The 17,158-nt window shown below is 50.6% G+C and overlaps 1 protein-coding gene across 1 annotated transcript in view; it reads right to left on the reverse strand.

Annotated features, from left to right (window-relative positions):
* Window positions 1–17,158, reverse strand: part of SLC2A9 (solute carrier family 2 member 9) — a 257,458-nt gene that overhangs the window by 114,610 nt on the left and 125,690 nt on the right. Inside the window, exon 7 of the mRNA XM_047091840.1 lies at window positions 2,348–2,480. Within this exon, the coding sequence (XP_046947796.1) occupies window positions 2,348–2,480 (133 nt within the window). The remainder of the gene's footprint in view (window positions 1–2,347; window positions 2,481–17,158) is intronic.

Below are 17,158 nucleotides of genomic sequence, written 5' to 3' on the forward strand. Positions count from 1 at the left end.
CCGTGAGTTCGAGCCCCGCGTCGGGCTCTGGGCTGACGGCTCGGAGCCTGGAGCCTGTTTCCGAGTCTGTGTCTCCCTCTCTCTCTGCCCCTCCCCCATTCATGCTCTGTCTCTCTCTGTCCCCAAAAAAATAAACGTTGAAAAAAAGACATTTAAAAAACGAGAGTAGTAATGTGATCTGCTTTCCACGGTTGAGAGGCTTTAAGGGTCTAATACACGTGAAGCTCTCAGGATGATAATAGCTGTCAACACAGATGAGCTACCAATGGGGACGTCCATCTCTCTTACCCTTCCCCCCGCCTCCTGGGGGGCGGGGATGCCGTCTTGGGTCCCCCGCTCTCCCCATCACCTGGCAGAGTGCCAGCACAGTAAATACCTGTTGTTGGCGGAGTGTCTGGAGTGAAACCCCACTTTTATTGGCACAGATGCGAATTTCAAAATTCTCTTTCAACCTAGGCCAGCGTCTCTGTTCTTTGTATAAAGCACACATGTAATATTTATCATTTTTTTTTAATAACTAGGCTTCTCCCTCCCTCCCTCCCTCCCTCCCTCCTGTGCTGTGAAGCAAACCTTTTAAGCCGTCTTCACTGTCTAGCACACACACTCACTGCCCATTCCAACCGTACGTAATTGATGCATTTCCTGCGGGTTCTTGCCGACGAGGCCAGGAGGGATGGGACTGGAGGAATCGTCACCTTCCACCGACCCCCAGCCTGGCTGCTTTTGGCACTAGGATCCCCCGGCTCTTTCTCAGCCACATTAGTGTCGCTCCAGAGCCTTCCCCATCTGACAATCAGCCGTCTCCTCCACAGCCTGACTTCCGGATGGCTGGTCTCCCCACGGGCCCCATGGGAAGTCCCCTGGAACACGACCCCCTGATGCCCCTCTGAGCGTGAGTGGGGTGGGAGGAAAGTCTCCTCTGGTTCCAGTCCTTTTCCTGATGATCACGGCTGTGGGATGGGGAGGGCCAGGGGCCCCTGACGGGGGACAGGCCCCAAGTTCCACCCCCACCATATAAACGGAACCGTGAGATCATGACCTGAGCCAAAACCAGGAGTCAGACACTTACCGACTAAGCCACCCATGTGCTCCCCCTCACCACAATCATATTTTTAAAGGCCTCTAGAAACCAAAAACCAAGAACCACAGCCTTGGGCAGATCACCTCAGCCCTGTAAGCCTCAGTTCCTTTGCCTAAACAGTGAAGGTAATAATAATATCTCCTGATGTCATGTTTTTACAGGAATGCCGTAAATGAGAAAATGGATCCCAGCCACAAACTGCTAGGCAAGTGGAGGCAATTGTTAATATCTCGTTTGTTAATTCAGAAAATACTGAGGCTGTGTGGATTTTAAAAAGGGTTGCACAAATTGTATTAAGTAAAGCCTACGTAATTCTCAATTTTTTTCTTGTACGTGGACACTAGTGAAATTTACATCAGAGGACAGGGTACAGATAAGGAAAGGGACCGAGTTCTCAGAATGACAGCAAATGCTCCTGCAAAGCTTATATATATCATGTAATTTCATCACCCTTATGACAAGCTCAGAGGGAGGTTCCTATCGTTTCCTTCCACAGATGAAGGTTAGAAGACCAGGTCAGGCGGCAGAGCTGGGGACAGGAGGGCAGCCCTGGTGCACCCAGCCCCTCCTGCTTAACGGGGGTGCCGTCAGTGTCTCCTTTTACAAGAAGACGGGGGTGTTCATTCTACGTTGTCTGTGTCTGGGCAAAATGGTTTTGCCTTTCCGGGGCACTGTGGGAACGCCTCTGATTCTGAATGCTTTGCATCCGACCCGGCACCTCACCGTTCAGGAGCTTTACAGACTTTAAGGACAGCGAACTAAGACCAGTCCCAAGCCCCATCGTGGATGTCCTGTTTCTCTCCTGTAAAGTGAACACGCTCTGTCTCCCTCGCAGGCTGCTGGCACCCAGCCCCGTGCTGGCGGGACACGGGTGCTCCTTCTGCACTTGCGTATTTCCTTTCCTTGGGAATGTTAGGACAGCAGAACCCGGGAGTGAAGAAGAGAGGAGGGGTGAGGAGAGAGCCAAGAAAGACCTAAACCGCTAAGAAGTCAGGCTGTCTCTGAGGTTGGGACCAATGGGGAGACAGACACCGCCCAGAAGCGAGCAGACCTGGGTCTTATCCTTCTCTGTCTTGGGTTTTCCAGCTTCCCTGTGTGATATGTGTCCCTGCTGCAGGCTGCCGGGAGGATGAATCAATACAGGGTGTCCAAGGGCACCCAGCACAGTGCCTGCAGAGAGGGATGGCCCCAGGTCCCAGTGCGCCCTGCAGCGCTGACCCCCACAAACAGGCTGGAGCTATGCAGGAAAGGCCACGGGTCCCCTACCTTTCTCGGCTCCGGCCTGGTCGTGCTTCTCAAAGAGTAGGTAGCGGGGGCTCTCGGGGAGAAAAGGCAGGGTCGCCAGCTGGACCAAGGCAGGGACAGCGATCACTCCAAACAGGTATGGCCAGGTGCTCTCCTGAAGGGAGAAAGAGGAGGCCAATGAATGGATGTGGCCTTCAGTCATCCGGCTGCGGGTGGGCCCCTGGGCCAAGCGGTGTCAGCTCTGTGCGGAAGACCCTCCAGCACCAGTGGGATCCCCACCAACAAAGGCCGAGAGAGGGAACGGACGCTGGTTTAGCACCAGCCCCACGTGTCTGGCATTGTCCACGCACGAGGTCGGTCCATTCTCAGAACCACCTGTGAGGTGGTGACCTGTGGGATTCAGGGGGACCAAGACCACTCAGGGATATCAGAGCCGACCAATGCCAGGACTCTGGGAGGGCATCATGGTGAGCCTGAACGGGCTCCACTCCTTCCTGGTCGAGTGGCCCTGTAAACGATGCTCGTGGCCCCTCGAAATCTCTGTCTCTTCACCTGTGGGACAGGGACAGCCACAGCCACCTTGCAGCTTGTCCCGAGAGTGCAATCGGATAGCACTTGGGCTGTGGGGCCTGGTGCACAGCAGGTGCACAGAAGAAACTGCTGTCTCCATTGATGCCAGTCCCCAGACGCTTCCCAGGCCGGAGAGACCCCACCCAGGCTGGTCCTGCTCCAGGACACACGGGGAAGGTAGTGGCTGGAGCTTCCCTGATTCCCGCGGGTGAGCGTGGTGGGGCTGGCGGGGATTCTTCTCGGTCCGGGGCCAGGGAAAGCAAGCAGGGCCCTACAGCCTGAGCTACACAAGGGGCATCTGGGCCACTGGGAGCAGCGCCAGTCGCCTTAACGCTGCTGAAGCACAGCAGCGGCTGTTCCTAGGTGATTAAGGCAGCTTCCTCCTGAGCTGCTTTGTTTTTCAACTCCAGTTTACCAAGGAAGCTCTCCCCATGCCTCTGCTGGAAGAGAATGCCAGTGGGAGGCAGTTCTGATGGAGAGAAAGCAAAATGCTCAATGCCAAATTCTTGACATGCTTTATTTCCTCAGAAAGAGAAAGGAGACCAGCAAGGAGGCACGTTCAGACCTGAAGAGACTTTGCAAGATGGGCCAAGGGCGGCTCAGCCGGCTTCAGGTCAGGTCCTACTGGAAGCATGTCCCTGGGGTCCCGAGCACCCTGGGGGGCAGAATCCCCTCTAGTGTTCTCCCAGGGCTGGCTCCCTACAGAGGCCCTTGAGGCCAGAGGCCCCGGTAAGTTCTCAGTCCCCGAATCACAAGAGGGTGCAGCAGGCGGGGACCCCTGGAGCACAGAGCAGGCCAAGTGGCTGGAGAAGGACTATGACCAGGTCCTGATCTTCAAGGGACCTTCGATCCTACTGCCCTCTCTGTGTAAAATAGCAATTTATGTTCACAAAACTCCTCTGATGTCACCACCGCCCTGAGGGAACCTCCAGGCCAATGTCAGCTCTGGGTTTGGTGAGAACTCGGGGTGAGAGACAAGACCGGGTTGGGGGTGGGGCAAAAGGCAGACTAGTGGTGATGGGGGGGGAAGGGGAGGGCTGCCTGAGGGAGCTGGGATGGTCAGGGACTGCCCACAGGTATGGGCTTCCAATATTTTGGATTAGAAAAGAGCCATGGCCTTGCAACTTTGTGAACACACTAAAAACCACTTTAAAAGGATGGATTTTACAGTAGGTGAGTTATATCTCAAGTTTTTTTGAAAGACCAAGGAACAAAGAAAAATGATGTACACATAAGTAGAATTTTGGCTATGCCTTTTTTGGTGTGAGTATGTTGTTGTTGATTCTGTTTTTTCTTCGAGTTTACCTGCTGTCTCAGTAACAGCAAACACAGAAAGCTTGTGGGGGGAGGGCAGGTGCGGTGGGAAGACAGGGGAATTAACCCAATTAAGCTCCTATTAATGTGCCAGGCGTGGCGTGGGCTTGTCACACAATTGGCTCATTTCGCCTCCCAGCAGCCAGAGAGGCCAGAGCTGTTGCTGCACGTTCGAGATGTGAAGACAGAAAAGCCCACACGGAGGCCTGCCAGCCAGGAGGTGCAGAGAAGGAAGTAGCCAAGCCCTTCCCCTAGCATCTAAAGAGAGGGGACCTTCCAGGGTAAGATCCTTGGAGCTGCGGAAGGGTGGAAGGAGAGGAGCTGGAAGGGCAGATCTGGAGTAGGAACAGCACATACGACTGTGCAGAGGCCTGATTCACCCAGATTCACTGGGAAACAAGAACCGCAGTGGGAATGTAGGGCCAGGGGATGCTAGAGACACGGGAGTACAGACACTGGAGGCTGGTCATGGGTGGTCTGCAGCCATTCCATGGCACTTGGACGTGGCTCTGAGGACATCCAGGAGCTGTGCAAGGGTCTGCACACCCAAATGGGATGCACACCCTCCACTTCCTTGCGTCTACAGTCTGGCATTTCTGTCATGCTGTCAGTGAGTGCACGGAGTGGATTTCTAGTATTACCGACAAGCCAAGTCTCTGGTATAGCCTGTGATCCGTGATGTCGTAAATGGAAGGACGTGTAGAATCTTTCCTAAGGACATCACTCTGGTGGCTGTGCTCTGGTGTCTACCTCCAGAGAAAAGCAGGTATTACTGACCTCAGGGCGGGTGACCCCTAGCTTGGGATGCTAACAGTGTTTGGAGCGGGGAAGGAGAATGGCAGGAATATTCAGAGTAGAGCTCGGGCGACATTTTACTCAGGGAGGGCCAAGCTTAGCCAACAGTGGGGTTCATGAACTCAGTGCCTACAAAATCCCAAATCCCATAGCCGTCTGACCTTGAATTCTGCCTCGATCCCCAGTTCTCTGTGGCCCTTGGCAACCTGACTGCTTATGCTTCAGTCTTCCTGTCTGTACAATGGGGATAACACTAATGCCTCTTCACAGGTTGTCAGGAGGGTGACGTGAGCTAATAGATTTATCAAGTGCTCAGCACAGGACCCTGTGCGCTGCAAGCATTCAACAGACAAGAGTGGTCTTTATCATGAACTGTGGTGAGAAGCACATTACATAGATTATCTCCCTGAATTTCCACAATAGCCCTCTGAGGTACAGACCAGGATCACGCTCATGTTACAGAAATATTCACTGTAGCACAGAGAGGTTAAGTGGTTCATCGGAGCCACAATTCCATCACAGAGCCATGACTAAACAATAGGTCTTGGGCCCAAGAATCTAAGTTCTAATCCATGAAGCCTGACCACAGGTGCCTCAGTCACCGGCGGGGGGGCAGGGGGAGTGGGGGGGGGGCACGAGGCTTCCCGACCCAGGGGATCTGATCTTCTTCCATTGCTTCAGGCCAAAGAATCCTCAGTGGCCCTCCACGGTGCTCTTGGGCATTTGGTCCTGCACAGAGCCAAGGACTCGGCATTTCACACCACACTTAGAGGGCAGAGACTGTGCCCAGTACAGAGTATCTACAGGAGAAACATGTGAGTATGGGAAGTGGCTTTTGTACGCACTGGTCACCTTCACACAGACCCCCTTGGCAAGAGCAGAGGACAGCCTCTAACTTTCTTTGTTAGAAGCTGTGCAAAACAGAAGGCATGTTTTAAAATTTTTTAATGTTCATTTATTTATTTGGAGAGAGAGAAAGAGAGATCAAGCAGGGGAGGGGCAGAGAGAGAGGGAAAGAGAGAGAATCCCAAGCAGGCTCCATGCTGCCAGTGCAGAGCCCGATGCGGGGCTTGAACTCACAGACTGTGAGATCATCACTTGAGCCTAAATCACGAGTGGGCCAGGGCCACTTAACCGACTGAGCCATCCAGGCACCCCGAGAAGGCGTGTTGTAAAGAATATGTATCACTCGCCTAGCACAGGACCACGAGGGGCTACGGAAAGTCAATCTCAGATGAGTCTTTGTAATGCCAGTTAGGGCCTCCTGTGTTCCATAGAGCACGAGGTCAGAGTTCTTACACCTGCTCATTTCACTCGGGAGGAGAGAAAAATGCATCATCTTGTCGGCCAGGGTGACTTTCAATTCCCTCTCAGGTAAAGCGAGTGGGTCACACAATAACCCGACGACCGTGTTCTTGAATCTGCAAGATTTCCTTTGTAAAACAGACCTCCTGGTCACATTGCCCGTGAGCTGTCGATGACTTCAGGCCTTTCCATAAACAATATCCTCCCGGACTGTGATACGACTGCACAAAATGTTGAGTAGAGTTGGAACCACTGACCTTACCCCAAGTCAAGTTCTTCTGAAGGACATCACCGTGTGCCCTCCATGTGCAGACGGGCAGGACAGGGACAGTGACACTGGCAGGCACACGTGCCACCAATGAGACAGGCTCCCGGGGCCACAACTCAGTGCTTCTGGCAGCAAGAAGGGGAAGAAGGAAGCCTGTCTCACAAAGCCAGCCAGGGATGAAATGAAGTATTTTTCTATTTCATCATATTTAGGATCTGATGATGGTAACGGCTAAACGTTTATGGAGCGTTCCATGTGCCAAGCTCCACACTCGGTGCTCCACAAATACAACACGTGTTAAAGACACACAATTCATGATGCCGTCAAAGTACAACCTGGTTTTTATCTCCTACGTTCCTTTAAAGTTTAATTGGTGGCGGGGGGGGTGGCGCCTGGGTGGCTCAGTTGGCTAAGCGTCTGACTTCAGCTCAGGCCATGATCTCACGGTTTGTGAGTTTGAGCCCCACATCGGGCTCTGTGCCGACAGCTCGGAGCCTGGAGCCTGCTTGGGATTCTGTGTCTCCCTCTCTCTCTTCCCCTTCCCCCACTCGTGCTCTCTCTCTTAAAAATAAATAAACATTAAACATTTAAAAAAATAATAAAGTTTAATTGGCGAGGGGTGCTCTTCTCTGCCCCACCCCGGGGCCTCAACCTTAGGAGACAGTCTCGGGGCGACAGTTTCAAAATAACAATCAAAATCAACCTGAGTGAACAGCAAGTTTTCTGTCTCCTAGTCCAAGCCTGCTCTGGACTTGGAGCCATGGTGGAAAGAGTTGGAGGAAAGGGGGTTGGAGGGGGAGGTGGGGAGGGGCTGCTTCTCATTTCCCTCCCTCTCCTTTCTTCCCTCTGCCACTTCCAGCCAGTGTGCTCTCCCTCCGGTCCATCCCTGGGACCACCCCTCCCCATGGAGTTCCGCTGACCCGGGAGTTTGCATCTCCTCTGCAGCCAGGAGGAATCCAGGGTCAAGGCTACCCTGCGCTGTCGTGAAAGCTGCACCGGTACTGGTACTGAAATCCAGCCCGCGCTGGTCTCCATGCTAAGGGCCCACGGAGCAGGCTTACTAATTACGCCTCTCATTTTCTGTATTACTGATGCTTTCGCATCTTGGGTCCTTACTGACCCTATAGGCTTCCCCTTCCCGTCATAGTAAACAACTTGCCTGAGAGCATGTCTTTCCCTTGCAAACCAACCAGAGCCCACGCCCCCAGTGACTTCCTTTATCCAACTGTCCAGCTTATCCAACATAAGCCCATATTCTTCCCACCCTAAGTTACCGGAAGGTCAGATACCAGACACCCAGACAGCCCCTGCGGCCCTGAGATCATTCAAACCATGCAGTCCTAAACTTGTTCCAGCTGCCTACCCTGCCCTGCCCATTCCTTGATGCAGAAACCACAACAAAGCTCAGGCCTTGTTCTCCCCTCCCTCCTGCTTCCTGATGGACCCCGGTGCCTACCCTGTGTGGCCCTGCATGGGGTGGCACCGGAATGGTGAATAACAAACTCTTCTTCCAAAAGCAGCGGCCACATGTCTGTCACCTCAGCATAGCCGATAAAAGCCAATCCCAGGTACGTTTGGGGGCAGCGGGGCCACCCCTCCCCCAGACACACGCAGGTTCTTGCTGCAGGCGACCACTCACTTCCCTCTGAGCCCCCAGCCCTTCCAGGCCACCTCTCCTGGTTCTCCTCCAGCTTCCTTGAGCACCTGGAAACGTGAGCCCAGCCTTCTTTCTATCTCTAGGACTTCCCCAGGACGATGGGTCTTAAACTTAGCTGTGCACTGGAATCCCCTAGAGAGATTTAAAAACTGCTCATGCCCATTGTCTCCCACACTTGGAGATTTGAGGCTGGCTGGTCTGGGAGTGTGGCCTGGGTGCCAGGCTGGGTGCCAGGCCATCTCCAGATGGCCCCAGGGGCAGTGAGAGCCACCGGCCTTGGGCCTCCCCTCCATCCACTGGCAGTGGATGGCAGTGCAGGACCCAGAACTGAGGGGCTCATTCTCCAACAGCCAGGAGTGTGGTTGGCTATTGACCTTGGAGCATGCTTTTTCCACCGAGGCCGCCCACCCCTCCCCAGGAGCAACCTGCACGCAGGGGCTGGCTGATGTGGGGACACACAGGCCTGCCTGTCCTCTTCTGTCTGGAAATGGAACAATCGAGGGGCCCTCCAGGTCCAGAGCCAGGCCTGGATCCCTGTATGACTGAGGGCAGCTCACCTTCCCCGTCTGCTGAGTTTGACTCCCTCACTCTCTGGCAGGGGTTGAGCTGAACACACTTCCCCATCAGCTTCCTGCCCACCAACGTCCATCTCAGGGTCTCTTTGCCAGGACACCCAACCCAATCCCACCTGTGGACCCAATGCCTCCAAAGGTCCACGTCCAGCCCTCGTCTCTGCCTGGGGCTCCTCTCGTGGCCAGTCGCCTGAGGGCAGCGCCACTGATAACTCTTGGTTCCACGTCCGAGCACAGGGGCTGTCACCTCCCGGCCCACCCAGGCCTACCCCTGGATCCCCACCTGCCCAGGAACCCAATTCAGGAACCTAGTCTCTCCATGCCTGCCGTTGACCCTCAGCTGCCATCTGACTGGCTGCCTGCCCTGTGTCCCCGTTGGCTGTTTCTCAACCTTCCTCACATGCATTCCGCCCCTTCCTCCTTGCTAGGACTGGCCTTGGGGCACGTTCTTCCCCCGGTTCGCCTGGATTCCTGCAGCAGAATCTCAACTGTGCCCAAACCCTCCGCATTCCGTTCCATCCCTCACGGCCTCAGTGATCCTTCCGGAAAGTGGATGTGGTGTTCTAAGTTACTTCTCTAAGACCATCCAGTGGCTTCCCTCTGCCCTGAGGGTCAAGCCCAAATCTCTTAGCTGGGAATCCCAAACCCTGTCTAATAAGAACCCTGCTATGACGCCAGCCTTGCCTTGGGCTGGACAGAGGTCCATGCGCCTCGGCTCTGCTCCTGCAGATCGGTGAGCCTCCCAGATTCTAAGAGCTGATGCCACGCCCTTGAATGTGCCGTTCCCTTTCCCGGGAATGCCTCCGCCTTACCCATACAGCAACTGTCTACCCTTCCAAGTTTAGCATTCCCACCCATAGATAACATCTCTACCAGGTACAGAATCCCATCAGAGCATTTGTTAACTCATGTAGCAACGGATCTCTTTCTCTGACTAGACCAGCTCCTCAGGCCCTTCCCCTGCTGCGTGCTTTCATGTTTCGGCCCAGTGCCTGGGCATGGCAGGTGTCCAGTTAAAGCTTGCTGACTGAGCGCTGGGTAAGGTGAATGGCGCAGGTCAGTGATGGTGCTGCGAGAGACGGAGACGGTGAAATAACACACATCTCTGCTTTTGAAGTACTTTATTTAGCTATCATTATTATTTTAAACTTATTTATTTATTTTGAGAGAGAGAGATTGAAAGAGAGAGAGATTGATTGAGAGATTGAGAACATGTGCGAGCAGGGAGGCGCAGACAGAGAGAGGGAGACAGAGAATCTTAAGCGGGCTCTGTGCTCTCAGTGCAGAGCCCAATGTGGGGCTCAAATGCATGAACTGTGAGACCATGACCTGAGCTAAAATCAAGAGTTGGACACTTCACCGACTGAGCCACTGAGGTGCCCCGTTTATATTTTTTAATGCTCCAACTTCTCAAATGGCATCCTATTAAAGGGCTGAAATACCATAAGTAATATTCCCCTTTGAGGTACTATTATAATTTCCAGACTATAAAGGGGAAAACGGGGGCCCAGAAAGGTCAGGCAATTCATGCACAGTCCACGTGAGAAATTGAGGGGTGCAGGCGAATGAGAGCCTGGCTCTTCTGATTCCTGCATGGGGCTCCTTACGTGACATTATTCCCAGCAGGACGCAGTTCTCAGAGCAAAGCGATACCACATCACCTTCCCTCATGGAAGCTTCTAGGTGAATAGAGAATTTATATGCAGATCATATTAGCTACGACCAGTCCTGCTTCCCCCGGAGAATTCTCCACGGAAGTCATCAGAGGTCACTCAAGCTGAACTCCAATGGCTCCTACTGTTACCAAAACATCACGAGGACCCCGTCAAGGCAAGACACCAGAGCAAGCATCAGCCATTCCATAAGGAGAAACAGGGTGGAAACTGGTGCTCACCTTCAGAAGGGATGCTGACTGAGACCTGCGAATGCCCCTTGCTTGTCGAGCTGGGTCTCACAAGGGAATCAGCGTCAGCCAACAAACGTGCATGGAATCCTTTGACCACGCCATCCCCGTAGCCAACTTTCAGAGAGGGAGGGACCCTGCCGGCCGCAGCTTTGCAGAGCCCTGGGGTGGGGAGCCTGTGCCCACCTGTGTCTACACCGCCTTGCGATGGGTTTGTCTATTACCATCTCCACTCTAGTCCGTGCGGAAATCAATACCACCTGGCCCTGCAGAGCACAATCCAGCCATTAAAACGGTTCAATTCATGGTGGCAAACGTATGTTCTAGAAATCACTATTTTTTGTATGTATTCAGGTTCTGATTCTATGTCAACAGAACAATAATGGGGATCTTAAGAACATGGGCTTCGCGAGTCCCTTGCATTTTCCTGTGTGAGAAATAATGCTGAAATTATCTTCCAAGGACACACTTACCCTTACTCTCAGCAAGCTGCTGTGAGTTCCAGGTGTGAGGGAAGGACTTGAGCAGTGACCCACAGCGGCTTTTCAAGCCATGCTAGATCCCCGCCCCTTTTCCTACAACATTTTTCTGCTTTTCAAAGGGTTCAGTTGTCCTCTGCCTTGTGTAGTTCTCAAGCAATCTAATTGGAAAGTAAGGTCAGAAGCTATGATTCTGACCAAGCATTTTACTGATAAGGATACTGAGGTGATCCTGTAGCAAAATCTTCCATAAAATCAAGATGGTCCCTTCTCCATTTTAGACAGAGAAATCCTTGCAGTTTTTAAAATTTTTTTTTCAATGTTTATTTATTTTTGACAGAGAGAGACAGAGCATGAACGGGGGAGGGGCAGAGAGAGAGGGAGACACAGAATCGGAAACAGGCTCCAGGCTCTGAGCCATCAGCCCAGAGCCCGACGCGGGGCTCGAACTCACGGACCGCGAGATCGTGACCTGGCTGAAGTCGGACGCTTAACCGACTGCGCCACCCAGGCGCCCCACCTTGCAGTTTTTAAAGGTTGTTGGCCCGCAGAGGACCTTCCCGGGCCAACCCACAGTAAGAGGCAGGCACCAAGCACGTTGGAATTTGCTGGGTGCTTCATACACGGTAACTTCATCCTCCCAATACCCCTGCCTTCATCCGCATTTTACCGTTGAGGACACTGAGGCATGGAGAAGTTAAGTGATGCAACCACAGTCACACATCTTATAAATGGCTGAGCTGGGACTGACCCCAGGCAGCGTGGTACCCAGCATGGTTCTCTTAACCCCTACACTTTGCTCATGGACAGACAGGGCACTCCTTTGCTGAGGCAGACCACATCCCTGACTTTACACTTATAGAGACTGTCCTTCTCTTTCCCCGGGGAATTAGGTCACCGCCATTCTTTTCTAAATAAAACTCCCTGGACTTGAAGCCCATTATTAATCCCCTTCGTCAGGCTTCCGTGGTTCCAGCTGAGTCATTCTGGTTTCTGAGTTTCATTGTTCAGATCCATTCACACCATGGCTTTGTCTATTACCACCTCCACACCCCTCACTGTGGGTCATCTGCCATCAGATAGTATCCTCCAAATACAGCTCAAGAAAGGAAGATGAATGGGGCTTGTTCTAAGGCTTTAAACTAAAAGGCGCTGATAGAATGGGAGAAGATATTTGCAAATGACACACGGGATAAAGGGTTAGTATCCAAAATCTCTAAAGAGCTTATCAAACTCAATACCCAAAAAGCAAATAATTCAGTGAAGAAATGGGCAGAAGACATGAATAGATACTCTTCCAAAGAAGACATCCAGAGGGCCAACAGACATGTGAAAAGATGCTCAACATCACTCATCATCAGGGAAATACAAATCACAACCACAATGAGATACCACCTCACAGCTGTCAGAATGGCTAAAATTAACTATTCAGGAAACAACCGATGTTGGCAAGAATGTGGAGAAAGGGGAGCCCTTTTGCACTGCTGGTGGGAATGCAAACTGGTGCAGCCGCTCTGGAAAACAGTGTGGAGGTTCCTCAAAAAGTTAAAAATAGAGCTACCCTATGACCCAGCAATTGCACTACTTGGCATTTATCCAAAGGATAAAACTGCTGATTCGAAGGGGCACATGTACACCAATGTTTATAGCAGCACTATCAACAATAGCCAAAGTATGGAAAGAGTCCAAATGTCCATCAACTGATGAATGGATAAAGAAGATGTGGTTTATATATACAAAGGAATACTACTCAGAGATCAAAAAGAACAAAACCTTGCCATTTGCAAAGATGTGGATGGAGCTAGAGTGTATTATGTTAAGCGAAATAAGTCAAAGACAAATACCGTATGATTCCACTCATATGTGGAATTTAAGAAACAAAACAGGTGAACGTAGGGGAAAGAAGAAAAAGAAACCATGAGAGACTCTTAACTATAGAGAACTAACTGAGGAATGATGGAGGGAGGAGGGTAGGGAATAGGCTAAATGGGTGATGGGCATTAAGGGGGGCACCTGCCGGGATGAGCACTGGGTGTTACATGTAAGTGATGAGTCACTAAATTCTACTCCTGAAATCAGTATTACACTATATGTTAACTAACTAGAATTTAAATAAAAATTTGAAACAGCAAATAATAAAAGCATAAGGACATCGATGTGAATTGCAGTTTCCTACTGATGACCCCCATTTGGGGCATATGTACAGTTGAGGCAGGATGTTTAGCAGTCAGAGACCAGCCCCAGTTATCAAGAGCTCTGTGACCTTGGATGTCAGTCTCTGCCTTTCACAGCTCCATTCGGCTTTGGGGTTAGACCCAAATTCAAATTCAGGTTCTTTTACTTGCAAGCTATGGGGCTTTGAGCAAATGACGTATTCTCTCTAGAATCACAGTTGTCTCAGCCAGAAAATGAGAGTGGTAATGAAAACTTACTTTTCAGGGTTGCTATAAGGGTGATAGAGGTGATATCCTGCGCGTGGGCCTGGTACATATTTGGGAGCTAACAGATGTTGGTTATCTTTTCCCTTGGCTGTGGGAATGGATCCCCTGAGCCAGTCAGTATAGATTACGCATCCTAGTCAAACAACAGGCTGAGGTTAGATCTGCTGCCCCAAGACTATGACTTGGTGTCTGGGATGAGTGTATGGAGCTCATGTCTCAGACCCAAGCAGGAAGTCTAGGAGTTGAGGCCCAGCAGAGCTGCTCTCAGAGGCCCCCATCTACTTTAGTGGTCACTGCTCCTCCTTCTTCCCCCCCTTGGGGCCTCTGTCCAGCCATCTGGCACCTCTGCCCTGGACACAGACAGCCTGGTGGCCCTTTGCTGAGCCCACTGAGAAGGAGAATGGCACCCCTCCACCTAAAGGGGGCCGTCTCCGGATCTGTGAGACACTAGGCTGCACTGCACCAGGCTACACACTCCCATCCCCTGTGCCCCTGAGTGCCCTCGACTCTACAAACACATGGGCTGTGAGGCTGGACTTCCAGAGCGATGCTAGGATTTCCTTCGCTTAACTTATTCACACTGTCATCCATTCTGTCCACGCACATGTCCTGAAGGACAGGGCAGGTCTGAGGACAGTAACAGCGGGAACAGAGTAGCAGATGGCAGGCCTGCACTCAGCTCCTGCCAAGGAGTCTCCGCCATAGCTTGCTTGTCTCTGACATGCCCCCTGTTCATAAAGCTGTGGCCAGTGCATCCCAGCCCATCTGGCACCTGTCATACTCTGATAAGCAGAGGCTGTGCTCAGAATTCTTGTTTTTCATGAAGACAGGTCTTTTTCAGAACCTCACCTTTTCTTCTGATCTTTCAAATACCTTAAGTGCTAGAAGACCAAAGCCAAAGAAAATGCAGAGACTTCAAACCAAAGGCCATCTGCTGGCACTGCTTCTTGTCACCTGCCACTCGGCACTGGGGTGTCCCTACTTCTAGGCTGTATGTGATTCAAGTGAGCTGGTGGGTAGCTGTGCCTGAGAGAAAAGGCTGGTTGGGCCCGTGAAGACCTAGCCAGTGCCAGCATAGCCCGTGTCCAGGAGTCTAAGGAGAGGCCACACCCTGTCATGGAAAGAAACTACCAGAATAAAGCTCATACTGTCTAGCTTGGCAATTCAAGGTGCTCCATGCGGCCACCACTGTCGCCTCAGCTCCTTTCTGGGTCCCTTCCTGTCCCCAGCGATTTCAAGCTCTCTCAAAGAACTCCTGTTCTCTGACACCTCCGAGCCTTTGCACGTGCTGTTTCCACCCCTGGAAACCCTTTGACTTCCCGTGGCCTGCCTGGTAAATTCTTGCTTCTTCCTTGCAAGCCTCCCTGTGGGGCCTGCCCCGACACCTGCAGGCCGAGTTATCAGCACTGAAAACACACTGACTGCACGCAAAAGCATCTGCAGGCCTGGGGTCTAGGATGTGGGAAGCTGGGAGTCTCAGGCTGAGGGGTCTGGCTGCCCTGAGCCAGAGACCCTGAATCTCCTGGGAAGGTGGTGGGTTAATGACAGAGGCCACAAACTCTGAAGCCATGATGCCTGCATTCCCGTCCCAGCTCTGCTGCTCTTTGGCAGAGAAACCTTGGGTAAGTTACTTCAATTCTCTGTGCAGCAGTTTCCTCATCTGCAAAATGGGATCGATGCCAATCAATTGTACCTACTCAGCAGGGTGCTTATGATTAAATAGTCAGTATGTGTAAAGCGCCTGGAATGTATCTGGCATGGAGTTGGTGTCATGCACACGTTTGATATTATCACGATCATTACTGTTACTCGTGACTGGTGCATCTCTGAGCGAGTCATTGCCTCTGGCCACGGTTTCCTCATCAGTCCACTGAGAACACTGGCTATGCCAGCTCTGTTGTTCCTTCTGGATATAGCAGCTTCTAAATAAATATTTTGAGTGATGCCGCGGTATGCTTTTTGAAGCAACAGATTTCCTGCTGTTTTTGTATTTGTTTGTTTGTTTGTTTGTTTGTTTTTCTTTAATGAGTGAGGATAGGATCTGGAGTCTGGGTAATGGGCCATTCACTAGGTGGCATTTCCCAAAGCTGAGCTCTTCAAGTGGAAACCATCATGTTTACTTGAATCAAAGTGTGGCTTAAAAAGTATGCATTTCATAGAACAAGTTTTAAGGCTATGCACATCCCCAGGGACACATGGCCATGTTGCCCCACGGGTTCTCATCTAGTGGAATCACTCTGAGGGAGAGGAGGGGAAAGCCAGGGAGCCCAGACCAGCTTCCAACCTCTGGCATTGCTAAACAAGCTTAAGTCCATCTCCTACTTCCACTTTTTCCTATTTCAATATCCAATTGTTCCGGCACCACTTACTGAAAAGATCATTCTGTCTACTTTGGATTACCTTGGCACCTTGGTTGGATATCCGTTGGTCATCTATGTTTAGACACAGTTCTGACTTCCCTGTCCTGTTCCATTGATCTATTTTCTATGGTTTTGCCATACAACATTGTGGTTTTGTTTTTGTTTATTTTGAGAGAGAGAGAGAGAGAGAGAGAGAGAGAGAGAGAAAGCATGAGCAGGGGAGAGGGGCAGAGGGAGAGAGAGAGAATCTTAAGCTGGCTCCACATTCAGTATGGAGCCCAACTTGGGGATCGATCTCATGACCATGAGATCATGACCTGAGCTGAAATCAAGAGTCAGATGCTTAGCCAACTGAGCCACCCCAATGCCCCCACATTGTAATTTTGTAGTAAATCTTAACATCAGATGGTACAAGACCTCCAATTTTGTTCCTTCTTTTCGAAACTGCTTTGGCTATTCGAGGACCTTTAATATTCATATATATTTTAGAATCAGTTTATCTGTTTTCTACTAAGAAAAAGGGTGAGAAAGGATTTTCATTAGAATTACACTGGAATCACTGACGAGTTTGAGTACTGACATTTTAACCATATTGTTTCCTAGTCCATGAATATGGTATATATGTTTCTTTAGGCCTTTAATTTCTTTCAACTGTTTTATAGTTTTCAGCATACAGTCTTGTACATGTTTTGATAAATTTATCCCTAAATGTTTCATATTTTAACACTACTTTAAATGATATTTTCTTTTTAATTTCCAATTATTTATTGCTACACATAGAAATACAATTGATCTTTTTCTACTGACTTTGTATCTTGTGACCTGGACAGACTTAATTATTAGTTCTATCAACCTTTTCCGTTAAATCTTTGGGATTTCCTACATAAGTAGACATGTCTTCTGTAAATCAAGGCAGTTTTAAATCTTACTTTGTAAACAAGATGCATTTTATTTGTATTTCATTTGTTTTATTGCACTGGATACAACTTTTAGTTCAATGTTGAAATTACGGATGAGAGATGATATCCTCACTTTTTTCCAGTCCTGGGGAAAGTCATTTAATCTTTCACCATGAAGTGTGGTGTTAGCTGTAGGTGTTTAGGTTTTTTGTAGATGCCCATAACAGATTGAGTCTTCTCAATCTTCTTTCTTTGTTTCATTCTGCATA

Source organism: Lynx rufus, unplaced genomic scaffold (assembly GCF_022079265.1).
Source record: "Lynx rufus isolate CCGP_SWC_20201006 ecotype Redwood Valley unplaced genomic scaffold, mLynRuf1.p SCAF_3, whole genome shotgun sequence".
NCBI lineage: Eukaryota > Metazoa > Chordata > Mammalia > Carnivora > Felidae > Lynx > Lynx rufus.